Source organism: Sceloporus occidentalis, unplaced genomic scaffold, assembly GCF_023333645.1.
Source record: "Sceloporus occidentalis isolate IW3139 unplaced genomic scaffold, rSceOcc1.0.p SCAF_7, whole genome shotgun sequence".
NCBI classification, from domain to species: Eukaryota; Metazoa; Chordata; class Lepidosauria; order Squamata; family Phrynosomatidae; genus Sceloporus; species Sceloporus occidentalis.
Window position 1 is genome coordinate 43,787,633 of NW_028316987.1, and position 22,281 is coordinate 43,809,913.

Sequence of the window (22,281 nt, forward strand, 5' to 3'; positions counted from 1 at the left end):
CATTAGTTTAATGGAGAGAAGAAACCAGGTAATGACTTCACCAACAGAAAAAAAACTGGTAAGGGCAAATGTACATTAGGTAAAGGCAGACTTGCTTATGGTTTGAGTGGTTGTATTTTAGTCTGGTGCGTAAGCCCACAATTTCTGTCAAGAGTAACCAGAGAAGCCCACACCTCCTCTCCATTATAGAATTAGAGAGGTGAAGATCCCTGAAACTGCATTGTGGACAGTTTGGAGACTAGGACTAGCTCTTTTGGTACTTGGTTGCCAAAACAGATGTACTGGGAAAATAACTCCCTGAACCATGCTGGCTAGGGGAGTTTGGAGTTGGAGTCCAAAATAACAATTTCAACTTCTGGGCCAAACACCAAGGACCCTCCAGTTCTCACTCTAAATTCGGAGGAGGCCAGGGCTCCGTGACTGCAGGGACCATTCCCCCCACCCCTGGAGTTTCAGGCTTCTGGCAAACAGTCCCTGTTGACAACCTCCATGTTCCTTTAAAAAGGTTCCCAATAGCAAATTTTGCAACTCAACTTACCAATGTTCTTCTCCACCACCAAGACCCAATATTTCTCTGGAGTCTGACAATCAAAAGTAAAATCAGACCGTTGTCCTGAATATATTTTTTGTTCAGAAAAATATTGCTTTCCTGCTATACGTATCGCACAGGTTTTTAGTACTGAAGATCCAGGTTTTATCCTAACTGTTACGTTGTCAACACGTTGAAGGTTGATCTCAATGGCACCTGAAAAGATTAAAGGGTGAGTTAGTTGTCCATCATATAACTAGCACCTGGAATGATTGTTATATGTAGTCTCTTGCAGCAAAGGGGAACTGTATCTCCCAGCATTCCTCATCATTGGCTACACTGATCAGGGCTGCTGAGAATTGCTAGTCCAACAACATCTCGAGGGCCTCAAATTGCCAGCTCCTGATCCATACTATCAAAGCTTACCACAAATAATGAGCTAGTACTTTAAAGGGTTTAAACTGCTTAGTCTTTAAAGTCCTAAAGTACAGTTATCACATATTTGGCAAAAGGAACAACAATGCCTTTACTCCATCTTTACCCAGTCAAAATAATATGGCTTTCTCCTCAATATTTCAGTTTTTTTAAAAATACACACACTTTAAAAAAACACACACACCTATTCAAATATATATTTGCACAAGCACTAACACTTGCCCCTGTGCCCAAGACTGATCAGTCCACAACTGTAGACACATACACATACACCATGCTGGATCACACTCTGTTCTGGGATTGATCTGGAGGATCCCATCAATCTGAGGGGAAAGAAAGGATTATCTCCTCTTACATGAAGGAAGTGTTTCAGAATGGGCAGATGGGACTCTTGCACCCAAGCCAAATGTTGTCCCAAGGGCTACAAGAGCCCTACATTCACTTAAAAAACAACACATAACCGATATGAAGGTTTGTTTCTGGGCACAGTCTTCCAACAGTTGTTAACTGCATGACAGAGTTCTGCCTTTCATGGACTGAAAGCCTAATTTGTAACTGGTAAATCTGATAGGATTACCAAGCCAGAAAGAATCCACTTCATACTTGTGGGTACCAATTAAATAACCAGAAAATTTAAGAAGCATATACAGGCAAGTGAGCAGGTGGAGGAATTTCTGTGAAGGAGTCTTATGCAACTATTGTCATGTTCACTAGAATGATGGCAACTGAGGTCAAATCCATTCAAATATGAATAACACTGTTGTACGGTAATCATGCCATGCTGCTCCACCGCTAAAGAAGACTGCAAAATAACTCACTTAAAGAACTGCTCCAAGTTCCAAGTACATTTGGGGATATTTTGGCACATATTGAAAATATCTAGGGCCTAGGATCAAATACATAAAGCAAGCAAGGTGTAGTAGTTTGAGTTTTGGACTAGGACCCTATGAGCACAGGGTTCAAATTGCCACTCAGCCATGGAAACCCACTGTATAACCTTACTATTTGTAAGAATAGGGCCTCTTTACCCTATTTGATAATCCAGCCCTGGTCAAAACCACCTCAGTCTCAGTCATCAGTGTGTGTGCGTGCATGCACACATGGCTGGCTAGAGATAAGCCCTTATCAGATGAGTCTGGAACTGGGGGTCTTCAGCACTGGGCGGTTCGAATTCACGTTATTTCGCACAATACCATCATACCAGCATTCGAATGGCCCAATCCGAACTCACGTGAATGCGCGAGATGCCGAACTGAATGCGTACTGGCTCCTCTTTTTGGAGCGTGTTGGCCAGTGCGCTGATAAGGGGATTGGCAATATCCTGGATTGGGGCTCTGTTCGATCTCAGTGCGAATGGCTCTGGTGTGACTACCCAATCCTGAATTCCATCGCAAGACCCCCAGATTCCAATTTTAACTTCCGGTGGGTCTTTCCTCTTGCCGGTTCCAGGGAAGCGGGGGGGGGGGGCGGTTCCAGCGGCCTCCTCCTCCTCCTCCCCCCGGCCTGGGAGCCAGCATAAGCTGCATCCCAAGAAGGGAAGAGGCGCGGGGGGCCGCTGGAATCGTGGTTCCGGCAGCCTCCTCCTCCTCCTCCCGGCTTGGGAGCCAGCATAGGCTGCATCCCAAGAAGGGAAGAGGCGCGGGGGCCGCTGGAACGGCGGCGATCGCCGCGATTCTAGCAGCCCCGCGCCTGTTCCCTTCTTGGGATGCAGCTTATGCTGGCTCCCAAGCCGGGAGGAGGAGGAGGAAAAAAGCATCCCCATTTACTTAGATGGCCATCCAGCCTCTTTGACAGCCGCTGGAACTGGTCCTCCCCCCCCCCCCCCAGAATACATATTCACACACTCACACACACACACGTACAACCGGGCATTGCTAATTTGTTGCAAGGGAAGGTCATGGTAACGTTAAAACCAAGCAGGAATGTAGAGAGGAAACAGAGAGGAATGTAGAGAGGGCACGTTGTATCGCGATTGTTAATGTGCATGAGCTGGCTCTCCAGCTGTTTACCGGGCTGTCATGACGTGACCTCCCCTTTCACCCCGGAAGCGTTTAAGGTCGCAAACCCATGCAGGGCACCACTGAGCATGTGCGAGGGGGCCGATACGAATCGGCCAATCCTCATGTTGAGCACCGGTGTGACAAAACATTCTGCACTGAATGCACTTCGCGCGAATGCGTATTGGCCAATTTGAATCATGCCAATTCGGAGGGGCTCCCAGGTATGATGGTATTGTGCGAAATAACGTGAATTCGAACCGCCCAGTGCTGAAGACCCCCAGTTCCAGACTCATCTGATAAGGGCTATAGTCTCAGGCTGCATTCACCCTGCAGAAATAATCCAGTTTGACACCACTTTAATTGCCATGGCTCAATGCTATAGAATTCTAGGAACTGTCATTTTGTGAGACATTTAGCCCTCTCTGGCAGAGAGCTCTGGTGCCACAACAAACCACAATTCCCAGAATTCCATAGCAGACAGTCATGGCAGTAAAAGTGGTGTCAACCTGGATTATTTCTGCAGTGCAGATGCAATCTCAGTTGTCATTCCACCTTCCCGTGAATGGTTCTTCTTTAGAAAAGCTTCTCTGCAATCAAGGCATAATTCAGCAGAAGTATCAGTTCAAGTAGAACTGGGTTCTGAGAGCTATAATTGGTAGATTAATTAACTAAAGCTTTAGCTGATTAAAAATTGGCTCCATCAAAACCCAGAGTTAATTGTTGTTTTAATCTATCTTGTTTCTTGTGAATGATTACGGTCATGAATGACAGCACTCGTTCCTTCCAAGAACGTGAGCAATAGCCTTTTTGCTTCATGAAGTGAAAATTTTCCTCAATTATGAAACAGAGATCTACATTGCAGTTCCAGAAATGTGTAAATTTATTTTCCATCCCACTGATTAACCAAATCAGCTGAATATCCTCAGTACTGCAAATCTGTTCATGGCTATAAAAAGGCCTGTTTGTTTTAACTTCACCATCCACGACCCCTTCAAACAAAGATAGGGTGCAGTGGTGTCACTATAGAATACAGATGTGTAGCCCACACCAAGTGAAAGCCCAGGGGATGGTACTCGTCTTCCATCTTAAACCCCCTGCTGCCAGCCAACCCAACACCTGATGATACCAGATCTAGTGATGGCACTGATAGGATGTCCTCTGTACTAGCAAATAAAAGTCTGCACCAAGAACAGTCACATTTTGTAGCCTGAACAGAAGTCAAAAATAACTTGGAGGCACACAACAACACCAAAAATAACTTGGAGGCACACAACAATGCAAATTTAGGAAATAATCCATATAGTCGCATACTCTGCATAAAATATTCTGTCTTTCCTAGTTTCCAAAAAACAAAAAAACCTTAGCAAGACAAGGAAGTCCTGTCACTTGCCAATGAAGTCACAGAATCACAAGAAGTTGTTAAGACAGGGTTCCTTCCTAGCCCCACCTGGTGATCTCCCATCCAAGTACTAATCAAAGTCAACACAGTTTAATTTCCACAATCAGATGAGACCGGGTATGTTTAGGGTTCTACAGTGTTAAGTCCTTACTTCTCCACTAGCTTCAGAGGTTTCTTTCAGCCCATAAAACATAATCAATCACGCTTTTGGAATAGGAGTGGGAGAGACTATGATCCCCTCAGATGTTTTAGACTACAACACTGGTTTCCCTCTTCGTGAAGATTTGTGAAGAACTGTAGACTACAACAGAGGATGCCCCAAGGTTTCCAACCACTGCTATAGAAGTACAGTTAGCTCTCTGAATCCATGGATTCAATTATCCACTACTTGATTATTTTTTTAATTCCAAAAAGCAAAGTTTGATTCTGTCATTTTATATATAGGGCACCATTTCACTATGCTACAGTATATAATGGGACTTGAGCATCCATGAAGAGTCCTGGAATCACATCCCAGATGACACCAAGGGTCCAATGTAATGCACAAAGAGCAAAGAGATTTTAGACAGCAGAAGGCAAAAGATTTATACGATCGGAAGAGAAACCAGAGATTTTAGACTGTATAATGTTGCATCAGGTCAATTAGGAAAGCTTTCAGAGTTTTTACATATTCACCATGGTGGCACATCTAGCACCAAAAGCCAAAGGACTGTTTCACAAAAGCTTCCAAAGCACAAAGCATGCACAAAGAGAGGGCACTTTAATCTTCGGGAAGGTTCTAGTTGTTCTGTACATTATTCACCCACAATCCAATCCACAAGCTGCTTTGAGGTTCTGGCAATTCTTCCAGAATGGCCTTCTATCAATGGTCCAAATGCCCTTTCTACCTCTAGCCATATTACCTGCAGCTAACTTGCAGACCACTTTAAGAATAAATTAAGAAGAGTGTGTGTATTGGCATGTTAACTATGGTCCAAACCACACAGCAGAAATAATCCAGTTTGAGACCACTCTAACTGCCCTGGCTCAGAACTAGGGAATCATGGGAATTATAATTTATTGTGGCACCTGGCTCTCTTGGTCAGAGAAGGCTAAATGTCTCACAAAACTACAATTCTCAGAATTCCCTAGCATTGAGCCAGGGCAGTTAAAGCAGTCTCAAACTGGCTTATTTCTGCAGTGTGTTATGAACCTTCATGAGCAGTTTACAGTAGATCTGGACAAAGAGCTATGTTGAACTGGTTCATGGGGTCAGCAATTCTCCCATGTCCAGAAAATGGCAAAGTTCACTTCTGCTATTCCATAAGTAAACCAAAAGATGTGGGGAAAGGAAAGCAGCATCATTTGAAGGATAAGCAAATATTTCCACTCACTAAATATTTAGGATCACAGGATAAGCAAAGATCTCACCATAGTCAGCTAATGGAATAAAAAAAAAAAGACTGATATACCATCTGGAGAAAGAAGCAAATGTAACATTCTGTTTACCAGAGTGGTTTTCAAGTACAGCAATAGCAATATGAGTCATGTTGAAATAAGAGAGAGTGCATGTGTTTTAAGTAAACGCTTCTCTCTGCATGTATCCTCCTGAGGATTACAAGAAATGCACACTGTGCTCATAAGGAGGGAATTTCTTTGGGTTGTAAACCGTCGGTTTAGCATGATGATACAGCAGAGGATGAAATAAAAGATTGTACAACTGAACTCTCCCGAAGGTGATTTGCTCAGCCAGTGTGTGAACATGTTAAAATGTATACGACAAAGGGAAAGAGAAGGAGTTATGTACATCCAGTGGTGCTGATGATTTCCATGTTAGTTGAGCAATGAAGCCATCTTGGGTTTTTAGTTTCAGTTTTGAAGGACCTGGGCAAGGGGCTGAACCAAATCCTCAAAACAGGCTGAGCACTCTAGTTAGCTGATATATAGAAAGGACCAAACAAGAGGTAGATTAATAGCCTCAATGACATATAAAGTCAGCAACTGCAGCTGCTTACATTTCCTCAGTGATGCTTGAGGTCCATTCAGGTTTTAAGCAGATTTCCAAATTCTTTATTTACGTGCAAGATTCTTCATTCTTTTTGTCCATAGATTTATCCAAATTGTTCAGATTTACACTAAGAATAAGCAGCAATAGACAACTGGGGTTTAAAATCACTTTTCTCAGCTCCAAGCAGTTTCCTCTCTCCCCCCCCCCCCCGCCCCCTCTCAAATACACCTATCCTTTATTTAAAGGACACGTTTTCATAATGCTCAGAATTCTAGCTATAAATAACTTCATTATTAATATTATATGCAGAAAAAATATAAAGATCACCTCCAATCAAGAGCTATTTAATGAGAAGAATATAGGTGCTGTATGAAATATTTAGAAAAAGGCAATGGCAACCCACCTCTAAGTACTCCTTGCCTAAGAAAACCCTATGAAATTGGTAGCATCACCATAAGATGACAACCTGAAGCTATACACTTTATTAAGAACCGTAAGAATGATTTTATTTGCATTTTAAAGCATAAAAGCCAAACTAGGCCTTTGCACAGGGAACCTTTAAGTCTCCCATCTGTTGTCTTCAGAACAAAAAGATGCAGTTAGCTATGCATTTTATTAGACAAGTGGCACTGGAGGGTGCTGCTTAACTCCCACTCTCCTGGCTGTTTTTCTGTTCTTACCTCTCAGCACCTGCTTTTTCAGCAAGCATAATGCCTTCCCGTCACATCAGGGAATAAATCTGAATAGAAAAACAGGTGCAAGAAAAAAAGGAGCAGGCTGCTGCCACACTGCAGAATTAATGCAATTGGACACTGTTTTAAATGTCATGGTTCCATCCTATGGAATCCTGAGATTTGTAGTTTGTTGTGCCACCTGAGTTCTCTAACCGAGAAAGCTACATATCTCACAAAATTACAAATCCCAGAAATCCATAGCATTGAGCCATGGGAGTTAAGGTGTTTTCCAACTGCATTAGTTCTGTAGTGTAGATGCAGCCCCTAAGAGCTTCTTTCCAAACTCCAATCACTAATGGCATTCCTGCCATGTCTTCCATGTGTGACATTTTATATGAGGAACCCTAATTCTGAGTGGAGATTATGTTCGGGATGGTACAGAAGAAGTGGCCCATAAAATTAATGGAATTTCTTATTGTACACCTGGGGCATGGGGGGAAGACACCAATTCCTTTTCATTGATGCTATCAAATCAGGAATTTGGGGCACCAGGCGGGGTCCCACTGGCCAGAATCAGCAGGAACACCTCAAAATTCTTGAATATCACATTTTAATTACACATAAAGTAATACATTTTACTATTAATATGGAGGGCCCCACACAAGACCACTAAGCCTGGAATCTTCAGTTATCTCCTGATGTCATTATCAGAACCTACATGTGTTCATTTTTATTTCGTTCTGACAGTAACAGCTCCCTTGCAATTTGGTAACTGTCAGTGGACCCAAATGGATAGAGTGTCACAGGCTGGCCAAGTTCACACCCCAGCTTTAGGCCACTTCTTACATGTGTCACATTTTTAGAATATAAAATAAAACAAACGTATTTAACAAACTCATGCTAGATACATGCTGCAGGATCTTCAGGTTGACTACAAGTTCATCGAGACACCAGTGTCTTTGGGCCATAGTATGTGAACAGTCCTCAGATACAGAAACACTTTCATGCAAATACGTCAGCTTTAAATGTGCAGCTGTAAAATGGAAAATATACTCAACTACCTCATGCACCAATAAAATTCATCATTATAATGTTATCACTGCCAAGATTTAAGCAATGAGATGTGTACATCCCAATTCAAATACTCTGCAACATTAATCAAGATTAGCCTCAGAATAGCCTCAGTTTAGCAATAAGTCACTGAAAGACATATCTTCCATATATTTGTTTAATATAATCTCCAACTCAGTGCTCTACGGGTTTAGAAAATTTTCAACCCAGGAACAAATGTCCAATCTAAGGGGTTAAAAACAAGAGCTGTAATTAATTATAAACCTTGAGTTCCTGTATAACAATGTATAAAGTTGTAGAGCTCTTAACCATTTCAGTAGGTTTTACACTGAAGTTGTATATCCTGTTAAAAGGTGCATAAAAGCCTGACTGTTAAAAACATTTTAAATAGTTGCTGCTCCCTAAATAACAAATGCATTTTAAGATTAGCAATGCAACCCTCTGCATGTTTAGTCAGAAGAAAGGTCTACTGTGTGGAATAGGACTTACTCCCAAGTAAGTGTCCAGAAGGCTGAAGGCTAGAAGTGCTTTCATAGCTTTTAAAAAGCTGAAAAGACAATAGAATCTGTGCCAAACCTTCCTAGTACATATGAACATGACAAGAGCCTTTGGAGATTATCAGACAGGGAAAATGACGTCCTTGTCCCATCCTTGTCCGCGGTCACGGGAACGACTTTCACATGACTTCGCATTGATCCAGACATTTTCCCATCAGTAAAGCATTAGTGACCATGATGGCATGGAAAAGTTTTATACAACATTGTACTGAGCCTGTCATTGTCCCGTCAGTGAGAGGGATTGTCCCGTCATTGCTCTTCACTTTATAATAAATTAATACAATTCCACTTCACTGACAGGATAATGACAAGATCAGCATGACACGTAGGAATATCTTTCGTGCGGCCACAGACGGGATAAGGCTGGGAGAGCATGATCCACTTCATTCCCATCCCTGTCTGATAATCTCCTTTGTAGAATTAATGTTATGTAAAATTTGTTGTGTGACTTCAAGTCATTGTTTTATTATGGCAACTCTAAGGCAAACCTGTCATGGGGTTTTCTTGGCAACTTTCTTCAGAGTGGGTTTGTACTTGCCATCCTCTGAGGCTGAGAGAGTGTGACTTGCCCAAGGTCACCCAGTGGGTTTTCATGGCCAAGCTGGGATTTGAACCCTGGTCTCCAAAGTCATCATCCAATGCTCAAAGCACTACACCTCACTGGCTCATTTACATTATTATAAGGGTATTACTATCATTTCTTCATTTAAATGTCAATGTTAACTTATTATAGGTTCTGGCACAGGTACATTTTCTTTACAAAAATATGAGAGGCTTTATTTAGAGGAATTGTTTGACCATAAAATTTAAAAAGAAACCCATCAATAACACATTACAAAGCTTCTGACTAAGAAGTTCCTTGTGATGAAGTCTTTTTATGCCTACACACATGCACACACACACTTTTTTCTCCTTTGTATGTCTAGCTGGAAACTATTTTCAGCAGCAGCAGCATTGGAAAGATGGTGAAGGGGAACTAGAGAAATGCATACTTTTAGTGCTGGGTTGCAGCAGCGCATCTATAGGAAACAATGCAATAAAGCTTGAGCTGGGAAAGAGTGGGATTCTACTCTAGCTGATCCTATTTCAATTGTGTGCATTTGCCTATAACAGGCAAAGGAACAGTAGATGCCTCCGAAATCTCTTAATGAGCATGTGTGAAGAGCAAAACAGACAGAAACTGAGAAAGCAGATAAACCTGCCACACCAGCTATCCCCAAGCATTTTTGACCACTAAAACTGCAAATCGTAATAAAAGTAAGGGCTGATGAAAAATCTTCCTTGGATGTATTTTGGAAGACGCATTCAAGTGGTCTCTGAATGGATCAAAATGTTTTTCCTTACTTGTGCAAGGCTTACCTGACCTGGTTGTTTTATTTCACATGTGCATATTGTTACTTTTGAACAAGGCTGATGGAATATATTGAACTTTTTTGCGATGTAAGAACCTAACCCTATTCTTTCTATGCTATTTCTGTCTCTAGAACCAAAATTTCTATTAAAGAAGCAATAATAAAATAATAATTTTTATTTATATATATTCCAAAAGATATAAATAAGGCGGTTTACAAAATTACATAAAAATACAAAAATACATACAAAAAATACACCCAGGAACACAGCTACTTTGTTAACTGAAGTATCCTTGAACTAACACATTATGCTATTGGAAAAATTGTAAGTACTGTAAAAGAAACACACTATAAAAAAATTAAAGTAACAAATAACACTACCACATTAGCCATTTTCTTTAACGTGTCATTCAACATTTCCAGATTTGCCTTGCCTAGTCTGATAGCGTGTGCTTTTTTAATGGACTAGTACTCTGAGCATTAGTGCTGGATTTATCATTTTTTTATTTCTAGGGTGCTGTGAGAAACGAAAAGGTGTGTAGACAATGTAAGTGCGTAGCATTACTAAGACTGCTCTCATTGCAACCAGGTGAATCTGCCAGAGCCTGTCAGATCCAGAGTTCATCCTTCCAAAAGTGACCAAAAGGTACCACAAGAAATTCCTAAGCAGAACATGAAAGCAATAACTATTTCCAAACATTTCAAAAATGTGTTTCTGTGCGGATCATTGCACATACTCACACAAGCATAAGACAGATATGGATACAGACTAAGGTTGCCAGAATAAAAATTAGAAAGAACTCCTGTACCTTTAATGGTTGTGTAGAAAAGGGAATTTCAGCAAACATTATCTTTTACCTGGTTGTGTGACAAGCAACAACTGTGAATGGAACACTCTTCCACACAACCATTAAAGGTAAGGAGCTCTCTCCAGTTTTCAGTCTGGCAACCCTAATAAATTCAAAGAAGAAGAAAAGTAAATAATGGTGATCCGTTGTTTGTCTCTTGCTTCTGCCACTCCGAGTTAACATAGAGTCTGGGAATATGAAAGATCAGTTTAGCTGTTCAGTCTCTGTCAGACTCAATTTCTGTGACTGTGCCTAATCCTATTAAAAAGGCTCCCATCCTTGCCTAATCTCATCCCAGCTAGAGACCATCACTGGGTCTTCCGTTAATAAATTCCCTAAGTCCATTATGTCTTGTGCAAAGTAGTACTACTCATCTATCCTGACCTGACTGCCAAATGATGTGAAAGACCCAAAAGGAAAAATAAATTCTTTGTCTACTTTCCCTGTGTGTGTCTTATGCAATTTTTTTAAAGACCTGTACCATATCACTTCTTATTTCACAGCCTGTATTTGTACAGTACTCTTCTTTTCATTTCACAAGGGAGGCCAAAGCAGTCAACATGAAGTCTAACACAACTGAGGAGAAAGCAGATGTTCTTTGGAGTAGGCACCTCTGCAGCCCTTTCCTGATGCCATCTCTCAGTAGGAACATTACCTCCTGAATGAGAGGAACTTTAAGGGCTGCAAGTTACATTTACTTGGGAGGTGGGGCAACTACACAGGGCCATGCCAGACCTGCAGCAAAGGATAACACTGCTCCCCTCTGCCATTCCACAAAAATAAGCTGTCCTGAACAATAGTGGCCTCAGTATTGGCAGCAGCATAAGCATCGCTCTGCCCTTGAAAGCTCCACTGCTATACTCCCATCCCTCCAGGAACTGTTGCCTGAGACAGCTTCCACACTGTGCCTAATGACAAATCCTGCAACTACTGCTTATATCTTGGTCAAGCCCAGGCAAAAGCCCCTGTGGAAATGAGTGATTAACACTTCCCAAGAACCAATACACAGAAGGAAGAGGCATGAAGCAGAGATGCCTGATTTGTCATCGGGGAGACACACCAAAAGTGGGGGAATTCCATTCTGCATATCTGACTGGCGCCTGGAACGTGATGGGAGGGAAGCTGTGCAATGGAGATTTTAGTGGTGTTGGCCAGCTATGATTTTTTTTTTAAATAGATATATATAGACAGAGATTTTATTCACAAGCTTCTTCACAACAATTATGTTAAGCCTCCTCACAACAGTTAATATAGAAATATCAAAAGCACAAAGGCAGAGTAGATGTAATCTGAAACAATAAACCAGTTCAGAACTTTATCTAATGAATCCAGTAATATATCACAGACCTAAAGCCACCAAACTCTGAGCAGCAAGAGATCAAACATGTAGGAAGTTTCTGTTAGAGCAAAAGGGAAAATTGGGAAGCAACTGAGGGTTGGATGTTCAAGTCCAAAAATGCCTCTTTCTGCCCCTAGTTGTCTTGGCTCATAGTCATATTGCTTCTGTTGTGTGTTCTCCCAGTATCTTCAGCTGTACCTTACTCACAAAGAAAGTGCTTCCAGGGGAGTTTTGCTCAAGACAAGTTCCAAAGCATGAACCAGGCCCAGGTTAGGCCCAGTCCATTGTTTTTTGCAGTGGGTGGAGAGATCTTATAGCACCCTTGAGACTAACTGAAAGAAAGAAATTGGCAGCATGAGCTTTCGTAGATTTCATTCTACTTCCTCAGATATATTTGGTGGTTCCACTCCACCAAATGCATCTGAGCAAGTAGACTGAAGTCTACGAAAGCTCATGCTGCCAATTTCTTTCTTTCAGTTAGTCTCAAAGGTGCTACAAGATCTCTCCATGTACTGTTTCTACAGACAAACACGGCTATATCTTTGTTTTTAGGGGGAAAGGGTTAGCCCTTCCTCTTTGTCTTAGTATGTGCGGTGCAATCTGATAACCTGGCGATCTAACAGACACTCATGTAGTCAGTCTTCACTTGACCGGGACTAAGCTGCAGACCTCATGGGCCAACACCTGGCCTTATTTTGGGGTGTTTCTCTTTCTTCTCCCATCTCCTGCTTTTTGACTACCTGGTCTGATAAAGCTACAATGCAGAATTCTGTGGAAATACTTGCCCAGCTCTGGGCTTTTTTATTGTGATCACTTCCTTCTAAGAAAGTGACCAAGAGATTGTATTATTTGCATGTCCTTCACTAGTTCTTACATCAACTGACCCAAGAAGTAATTGATGTCATTTCTATCTAGGAGCAATAGAAATACATATGTCCTTATCCTTGATGGATTTTGAGAAGCATTGACTCAAGGGACAGGCACAACTTTCCATGTAGCCCCTGGAAAGGTTTTCCTTAGAGTCAGAAAGCATCATGAATGGAGAGAACTGTGACACATGAGCTGAGAGGGGACAGCTCAACATTTGGTATGGGGAAGACATCTTCTGTGAGCAAACACTCTGCCCAATGTTGTCCAACAAGAGCTGGACAGTGAGGAAAGCAGATAAGAGGAAAATCAATTCATTTGAGATATAGAACTGGAGAAGAGTGCTGAGGATACTGTGGACAGCTAAAAAGTTAAACAAATGGCTCCTAGAATAGCTCAAGCCTGAAATCTCCCTGGAAGCCAAGATGGTAAAGCTGAGGCTATTGTACTTTGGCCACATCATGAGAAGGCATGACTCACTGCAAAAGACAATAATGCTAGGAAAAGTAGAGGGATGTAGAAAGAGAGGAAGGCCACATGCTAGATGGATGGACTCTATTAAGGAGGTCATGGGTATGAATTTACAACACCTAAGTAGACCAATGAAGGATAGGGAGTCTTGGATGTCTCATCCACAGGGTCGCCATGAATTCAGATCGACTCAGAGGCAGTTAACAACAATCTTGGCAGGAGATGTATATGAAGATGAGAATGTTGAGGCAGTTGATTAATGAGAGGATATCAATAATGGAGCCACAGGAAAGAAATGGAGATGGGGAGAGAAATGGAGAAGGTGATCAGCTGGAAGAAGAAAGGTTCAGGATGACTGTGTACCTTCAGAGAAGAGAGAAGAGGAAGAAGCTGGGAAATTTGGAAAAAAGCATGGAGAAATTGGAAAGTGCTACATAGAAAGGACTTTTTACAAGAAAGGATTCTTATGTGAAAGAACATGTGAAGATTTTGTCTGATTAGGAGTTTGCTTTTTATTAAGCAAAAGAAAATAGAGCGTTTAAGACTGTGACAGTTGGTGTTGGTGGGAAGTTGTATCTATTCCAGACCCCTCTCCCCAGGGTGCTATGTGTTCAATTCTTATTATGGTTTATTGTTTGTTTCTTTGTTTCTCTGTTTTAAAAAATACTTCAAGTGAAAATTAACATTAAAATTTAATAAGTTATAATTGTAATGGGCTGGTTTTACTCCGTTTTGGAGAATATATATGGGTTTGGTTTATTACTAGATGTGGGAACTTGTAGATAAAGTAAAGGTACTACTACATAAAAATGCATTCAAATTGTATTCATGGTAGAGAGTAATTGAAATTTGATTATAGCAATAATAAGAGAAATATTGGCGAATGCGTATGGTTTTGTCCGAATTATGAGAACTTGGTTACAAAGTAAAGAAATCATGCTATAAAAATGTATTTGAATCATGTTAAAGATAAAGAAGTTACGTATATATACTGCTCCTGCAGTGTGTGTATGTGTGCTTTCAGCAAGAGAGACTCTAACATTGGTTTTAGCCGACCAGCACAGGCGGCAGAGGGTCTCTGTTTGTCTATTTAAAATCAATTAATAACTCAGGACTCTTTTCGCTTGACACAAGAGCAAAAGAAACTATCTTGGGTCCCTATTTGTTTGTCTAACAGCAATTAATCACTCAGGACTCTTTCTGCTTGACTTAAAAGAAAAAGAAACTATGGGGAAATCTGAAAGAGCTGCTATCACATTATCTTACTGACCAGTAAATAAATCAACCTGGGATTTTGAGGTCAATTTTTGGGCATACATTTTTAGACTTAAAGATGAGTATATATGGTAGTTATGATTATTATGCAAAAGGATCTTGTAGCACCTTTGAGACTCCCTGTGTGAAAGAAGTTGTAGCATAAGCTTTTGTAGGTTTGGTCTATTTCCTCAGACGCCAGGATTGTTGCTTTTATTAATTAATATGAGTTAGATATATAGACGAAGTGTAATTAACAGCTAAGTTTGGAGTGGGGTGGGATTTAAAAAATGAAATGTATTTGCAGTAAAGATAGTCAGAAGTCATCTTTTTCTTTTGTTTTCTTGGCTATAGTTTTTGTTATTTGTAGTTGGTTGCGTATACTGTGGTCTGTTGTTTTTAATAGTGTATTTTATGTAATTTTATTCAATAAAAATATTGTTTTTCTAAATAAATCTTGCAAAAAAATGACAGGGTTGGCTTAATTTGGAAATTACTTGAAGATAAACAGCAACAGCAACAACAACAATAACAACGGCCTCTTTACTATTTAGTTTTTGGAAGGAGGTGAATCGGCCCAATAAACACCAATACAGAATAATGTATTGTATAAAATTCATTGTATGAACTATAGTATCAATAAAATTTATTAAATTAAAAAAAAAAACCACCAATAAAGGAACTGCTTTCAACACAAAAGCCCATTACTACAAGGGACTCTCCTCATGACAATAGCAAGGAGGGAAATAGTAAATTCCCTCTCCTAAACTCCCCTCCTAACCATCCATTTGCTTTAATTTGCATTATTAAAACCTTGCAGGTAAGTCTCAAAGAGGGTTGGGATCAAAGTAATACACAAAAACTCTGTGATTTAGAGGTTCAAAAGAAAAGCCCTACAAGAGTGGGCTGGCTTTTTGCATCAGAAGAATTAGAAAGATCAAAAGTACAAATTAACTATAAACTTCCAACCACAGACACACAAGTCATTCCAATCTCTTCCACATGCTAGAAAGAATATACAGCATTTTCTGTGTAGTAAGGCATGACACAAAAAACATGGGCACAGTCAAGGACAAGGAAGTTATCAGCCCAACCCAAACAAAGAAGCCAGGCCAAAGGAGTTGTGTTTACTCTGGTTAACACAACTGGTACTCTGGCAAATAAAGTAGGCAGTCAGCTACAAAGCAGAGCCTTGACTTCAAAGAAAATCATCAGTCAAAAGTAAGCACAGATAGTTCCCACTCACATCATATGTACTCTGCATCAGATCAGTTAGGTGTCTTTTCGCATGAGGAATGCTGTGGGAGGTATTTTTCAGTGGGTTTTTCCTTTAGCTTTTTTTAAAACATCTTTTTTCTTTCTTATTTATTCCTTTATTTAATTTCTGTGTCACCTTTCTGTCAGAGTGGGTCCCAAGGCTGCTCCCAATTTAAAAGCCTTTGCAATAATATTCAAAACCAATTCTAACCATAAACATAAAGCAATATAAAATCATTTTAAAACATGCCCAAGTTTTAAAAGATAAATAAAACATCCCAATAAGAAGCTCCCCTGCTTATACATTAAAAGCCTGCTTAAACAAAACGTGTCTTTGCCTGCCGACAAAAAGAAAAGAAATATTACAGACTGTCAACATTCCTTAGCACAATATATAATAAGTGTGCATACATACATTTCTTTTCCTAGTCCTCAGGTTAAGATGTCATTACATGTCATTACAGAGACTATCATAAGAACTGGGTGGGTTTACCTCTGTTTCTATTAATAAAAGAAATAAATGGAAACCAGTCCATAATAAAGGAATACAGCGTGGGCCCTTGGTATCCACTGTGGTTTGGTTCCAGAACTCCTGTGGATAACAAAATCTGTGGATGCTCAAGACCCATTATAAACAATAGCATAGTAAAATAGTGTCCCTTATATAAAAAGGCAAAATTAAGGTTTGCTTTTGGGAATATATATAAATCCAGCAGACATTGTTTGTGCTCATGCTAATGGCTGGATGGATGAGAGAATAGTGGGGGCCCAGTGCTTTCAGGACAGATTATGCTCTTGCCATTCACCAGTGATGGTTCCTTTTGTAAATCAGTGTTCAAGTACAGTACTTAAATTGACCCATTGATAAGTCGACATAGGTTTTGGGGGTCAATTTTTGCCTAAAATTTCTAGACTTATACATGAGTATATACAGTGGAGCCTCTCATTACACGGGGGATCTGTTCCGGAGCCCCCTGCGTAAGGAAAATTCTGTGTAAGCACAAGCCTCCTTCTATTGAATGGGACTTGTGCTTGTGGCAGTGCGGGCCCCATTCATTTGATTGCAGCGTGGTTTCTGCGTAAAGTGAAAGCCATGTTTGGTGCGCCTGTGTATGGAGTGGGTGCACTGTACTATATATATATATTTCCAATCCACAAATGGTTGAATCAATGGATAAAGAATCTGTGGATACAGAGGGTTGACTGTATATCAGTCCATACATCAGCTTAGGATCATCCATATTCTAGTTTTGTGAGACTTTTGGCCTTCTATGTCACAGAGCTCTAGTGCCACAATAAACTACAGTTCTGAGGATTCCCTGGCACTGAGCAAGGGCAGTTGAAGTGGCCTCAAAGTGGATTATATCTGCAGTGTGTTTTGGACCATTGTTCAGGTACTTGTTTAAGGGCACAGTCAAGGGGTGCCCTAAAATTGTTCTTAGGAGGGCGTGATGGCAAGAAGCAGAAGCCACAGCCAGACTTTTTGTAATATACACTTATAGCATTATAATTCCACCGTAACTGCCATGGTTCCATCCTGTGGAATCCTGAAGTTTGCAGTTTAAGGAGGGGAGTTTAGAATTCTCAACCAGAGAGCTCTAGTTTGTCAATAAAACTGTAAATTCCAGAATTCCATAAGATGCAACCATGGCAGTTAAAAGTGGAATCATCCTGTTATGATTGTATAATGTGGAAGGGTGCATGGAATGGTCAGAAAGACCAGGAGCCATATGCATATCACTGGATTGGAAGGCTGGACTGGATTCCTGGCAGATAGGCAAAGAGAAAGATCACCTCTAAAGCAAGGATAATGGAAAATCTTGACGAGATTTAGATCAGAGTAGGAATCATGTGTGCCTCTAGATGTTTGTTAGACTGCAGCTCCTAGCATTTTTCATCATTGGTTATGTTGGCTGAGGCTGATAGTGTTACAGCCTAACAATATATAGAGAACCACATGATTTTCTTTCCTCTAGGTCTCATGCTAACAGAATGTCTTAACATGGATGGGATATATCTCTATAGTGAAAATGAATGGCTGTCCTGAAGTTGTTCTTTATTTTACTAGTTAACATCCTTTTGAATATCAGAAGAACTATCTTAAAATCACAGCAAGGTGCTGCAAGTAAATGTTATGGGGGATAGATTGTGTTGCATACAATGTGTAATCCCTGGGTAAGGCATACCAAATTCTTCATGGCATTGTACTGCATTTATAATGGCAGTTTTGTCAGACTGGTAAAATGTTAAGATTTGAAGGACAGTTCATCTGTATTTGAAAGACATGGTCTGGTTTAATGTAAGGGAAGATATGAAGATAGCATGTCAGAATCCATGTGAGCAGGTAATCTTCAGGGCATGGGGACAGTATGCAACGAAAACTGTCCATTCACACATGTATAAAACAATTAAGCAATATTAGGGGATATGCATTTTGAGAATGCTTCTGGATATCATGTATTGAAAGATTTTCTTGGAAATAATTAAATTGTATTATTTTATGTTTAAGAGGAATAAATTGAATCTAATTTTTTCTTAAAACTTTTTTTTTCAGAATGAGGCAGGCTATGGTTGAATTACTGTAATTTTAAAAATATAAACCTGTAAGAAACCCAACCATAATGGAAGAATTGCTGTATGCATCATTAAAGAAGAAATTAATGGGGGAAATATATAGTGAAGTACAAAATAAGGGACTAAGAATTAGCAAAATGAAAAAATGACCATAATTACAGTGGGCTCTTGGTATCTGCTGGGGTTTGGTTTCAGGATTCCCTGTGGTTACCAAAATCCCTGGATGCTCACATCCCATTAAATACAGTAGCACAATAAAATGGTTTCTCATATACAAAATGGCATGATCAAGGTTTGCTTATTGGAATTTATATTTTAAAACAATATTTTTAAGCCATGGATGGTTTAATCCATGGATAAAAAACTCTGTAGATACAGAAGGCCGACTGTATAAGCATCAAGGAAGTCCCTATATTAGGAGAAAGGCGTGATATAAGAAAATAAAATAAAAATAAAGGAAAGCATGTCAATATTGAACTCCACAACTATGAACATTTCTACCGAACAGTGTATCCATATTTGGCACTGCATACCTTAACAATGGTTATATTCTCTCATGACAGTTCCTGAAGATATGGAATGATATGGAATGATGCATGGCGATTATATACCATATGAACAGTAATAAAACTAACTGCTTCTGGCTATGTTATAATGAATAGACTACAAACTGCAGTCTTCCAAATGTATCCCATTCTCTCATTGTCCTGATTTGGCAGGGACAGTCCAGGTTAATCTATATTGGGAATGGCAAAATTCTGCCACTCCTCTTCGCACAGTTAAATTAATTGAGAGAAAACTGATACTGCACTTTGAACTCAGTATGCAGCAACCGAAACATGACATCAGTTTATAAAAACATTCCCTCCAAATGCCCCTTATTTGCAATGACAGTCCCAATTAATCCTGTTTTCCCACTTTTCCCACTTTACGTATGCAAATGCAGCAAGTAAGGACAAAGGGAGAAAATGGGAGGCAAAACTGGGTCATTTTAAAAGTATCTGGATAAAGTGGGAAAACAGGATTAATTGGGACTGTCATTGCAAATTAGGGGCATTTAGAGGGCATGCTTTCCACTAAAAGGAAAATGAACAGAAAAGCTTTTCTTCCCCACATAGAATATTAGCACTCCAGTTCATCCTATGAAATTGGTTAGCAATAGCTTGAAGTGGTAATCCCACAAACACACATCTGGGAATCAGGCCCATTGAACCAAGTAATACTTAATTCTCAGTAAATTCATAGAAAGGCAAAAAAAAAAAAAGTACCACTTTACACAACACATAATTTGCAGAATTCAATGAAAAATTTTTAAAAATAGCCACTAGGCTTAAAAGGTCTATAAAGGGGAATTACACAAATCACAGTCTGAGAAGGACTAATAGCCATGATTTATGCATTTAAAACATTCCTATGTTGTCTCTGAAGGCAAAGTATCTTCAAAGCTTTTACAGAGTAATTTAAAACAATATATATATATATATAATGCATTAAATAAAAACAAGGTAAAATAGCCAAAATATTTTTTAATGCATCATGAAAGATGGGCCCATGTTCAGCTGAAAGCAGCCTTGAACAACCAGGTTTAAAGTCTACTTACAAATGGGAAAAGAGTTGTGTACACAACTTGTAGCAGGGAAATCTAGAAAGATGGGTCTACAACAGATAGGATATTTCTAGTGCCCACCATTCTAACAGATCTTGAACCACAGTCGTACAATCAAAGTCTGTTTCTACAGATGCAGCTAGTCCTTCAAATAATCTAGTTTAGTCTAAGCTATTTCCAAGAGTCATAAGCAATATCCCACCAAGTACCAATTGTGAAGATCAACACTGGGGAAAGCTACTGCTCTCATGTCATACTTATATACTTCTCAAGGGCATCTGATGGTCCACTGTGGGAAACAGGATGTCTGACCCTTGGTCTGAACCAGCAAGGCTTAGGAGAGAATATCCACAGACAAGATCCAGAACCTTCAGAGATGATAAATCACATCCTTTGGGAATTTTAGGAAGAACGGTTCAGTCTTATTCACAATGCTGACTGGTTTATTTAGTCAACATTTAGCTATGCTGTTGCTGGAATACAAAACCACAACCACCCTTAAACAATGGAGCCCATCCCTAACCAAGGTTAAAATCTTAACACTCACTCACAACTTCTCATTTTTCAGAACAGTTTGTGTCCTCTTTTCCCCCCCATTTCTGACTTTTATTTATTTATTTTTACAGGAACAGGATGCTGTGTAACTTCAAAAACAGCCTTATCAGGGTCATTAAAGCTTGGCTGAGTTGCTTTGTGGGCATGCAAACACACCAGGCTCTGCCTCTACTTTGCTAAATCCACTCTTATCAGTAAAAGGGCTTTGGGGTTTGACGACAGATCCTTTTCTTTCAAAGCACCAGGAATGTGGATGTCCTCAACAGGCTTAGCTACAGTTACTGTTATGTACCCAGCATGGTGAACATTTTTAGCATTGGAGCAACCAGGGGTTGAAATAGAGCATGAGAAGACATCCCACAGTGACGTCCATTTCCTGCCCCTCTCTGCCTGTGCAATTACTTCAGTGGGCCAACTTGCTGAGTAACACCAGTTGCATGTTGCAAGAAGACTCTTTGGTCTCTTTCTCTCTTTTAAGAAAAGGAGAATTAAGACAAAGGGATTTAGGAGGTCTCTTTTGGTCAAAGTATTCTGGGGGGAAATATCCAGCTTTTTTTTAACAACAAAAAAGTGTGCCAGCACAGAGGTTGAGTGTGCTACTCTTTCCTGGGGATAACATTACAAAGAGTTAACAGGTTCAACTGAAACAATTATACATATAATCTCTATAATTGATAGTTCACAGAAACCAACAAACGTAGAGTGTGTGTGTGCATCCAAGCCCCTGCATAGACAAGAACAGTTGGTGCTGGGGCTCAAGGCCTTTTGAGACATTGAGGAAGAACCGGTAGCCTTCCAGGACTACAACCCATGATCTTCAACCATGGGCCCTGCTGCCTGAAGCTGATGGATGCTGGAGTCCACCAACATCTACAGGTTTTCCTACTAACATCCCAGAGCCCGACATTAAAGTACTATATCATGTTGACTTTCCAATAAATGCTGCTCTCTAATAAGTAGGATCAATGGTCACTGAATCCAACCAATTTGAAGGAGGCTAAAGTACACTTCTCTTGTGTGCTGGCATTGGGTCAGCCTTTGATTAGCCATTAGACCAGTTTATTGGCATGGAATCATCCTAGATTAATTAAGAAACCTTTAAAGATCATCATCAAGTTTGGAGAATACACCTCTCTCATGCCACATAAGGAGTTCTTTTAAATTTGCCTGCAGCTCCACACACAGTGAGAATTCACTCATCCCACAAACAGAAATCAGTTTCACAGCTTCACTTGATGGCAAAACATTAAGACACTAGCACATAGCTCAGAACAAAGACAACTGGCCATATTCTACAGAACAAAATAAATGTCAAATACAAAGAAGATTAAGTGGGAAGAACTGGTGTGATTCACACACAGTTGAAATGCCCAGGGAATTTTCCAGATGAGGCCCTTAATTCCTTGAAGCCCTCGCTCATGTAGCAACCTGCCAATTTCAGGCAGAGATGGGATACAATAGAAGGCTTCCTATAGTTAACAGAGTAAACAAATGCATCTGGCAACC

General features: G+C 40.1%; 1 protein-coding gene across 1 annotated transcript in view; it reads right to left on the reverse strand.

Annotated features, from left to right (window-relative positions):
- Positions 1–22,281, reverse strand: part of CDCP1 (CUB domain containing protein 1) — a 43,892-nt gene that overhangs the window by 17,743 nt on the left and 3,868 nt on the right. The window contains exons 2-3 of the mRNA XM_089532467.1: positions 7,933–8,057; positions 539–785 (exon numbers count right to left, since the gene is read on the reverse strand). Coding sequence (XP_089388593.1) covers positions 539–785; positions 7,933–8,057 — 372 coding nt within the window. The remainder of the gene's footprint in view (positions 1–538; positions 786–7,932; positions 8,058–22,281) is intronic.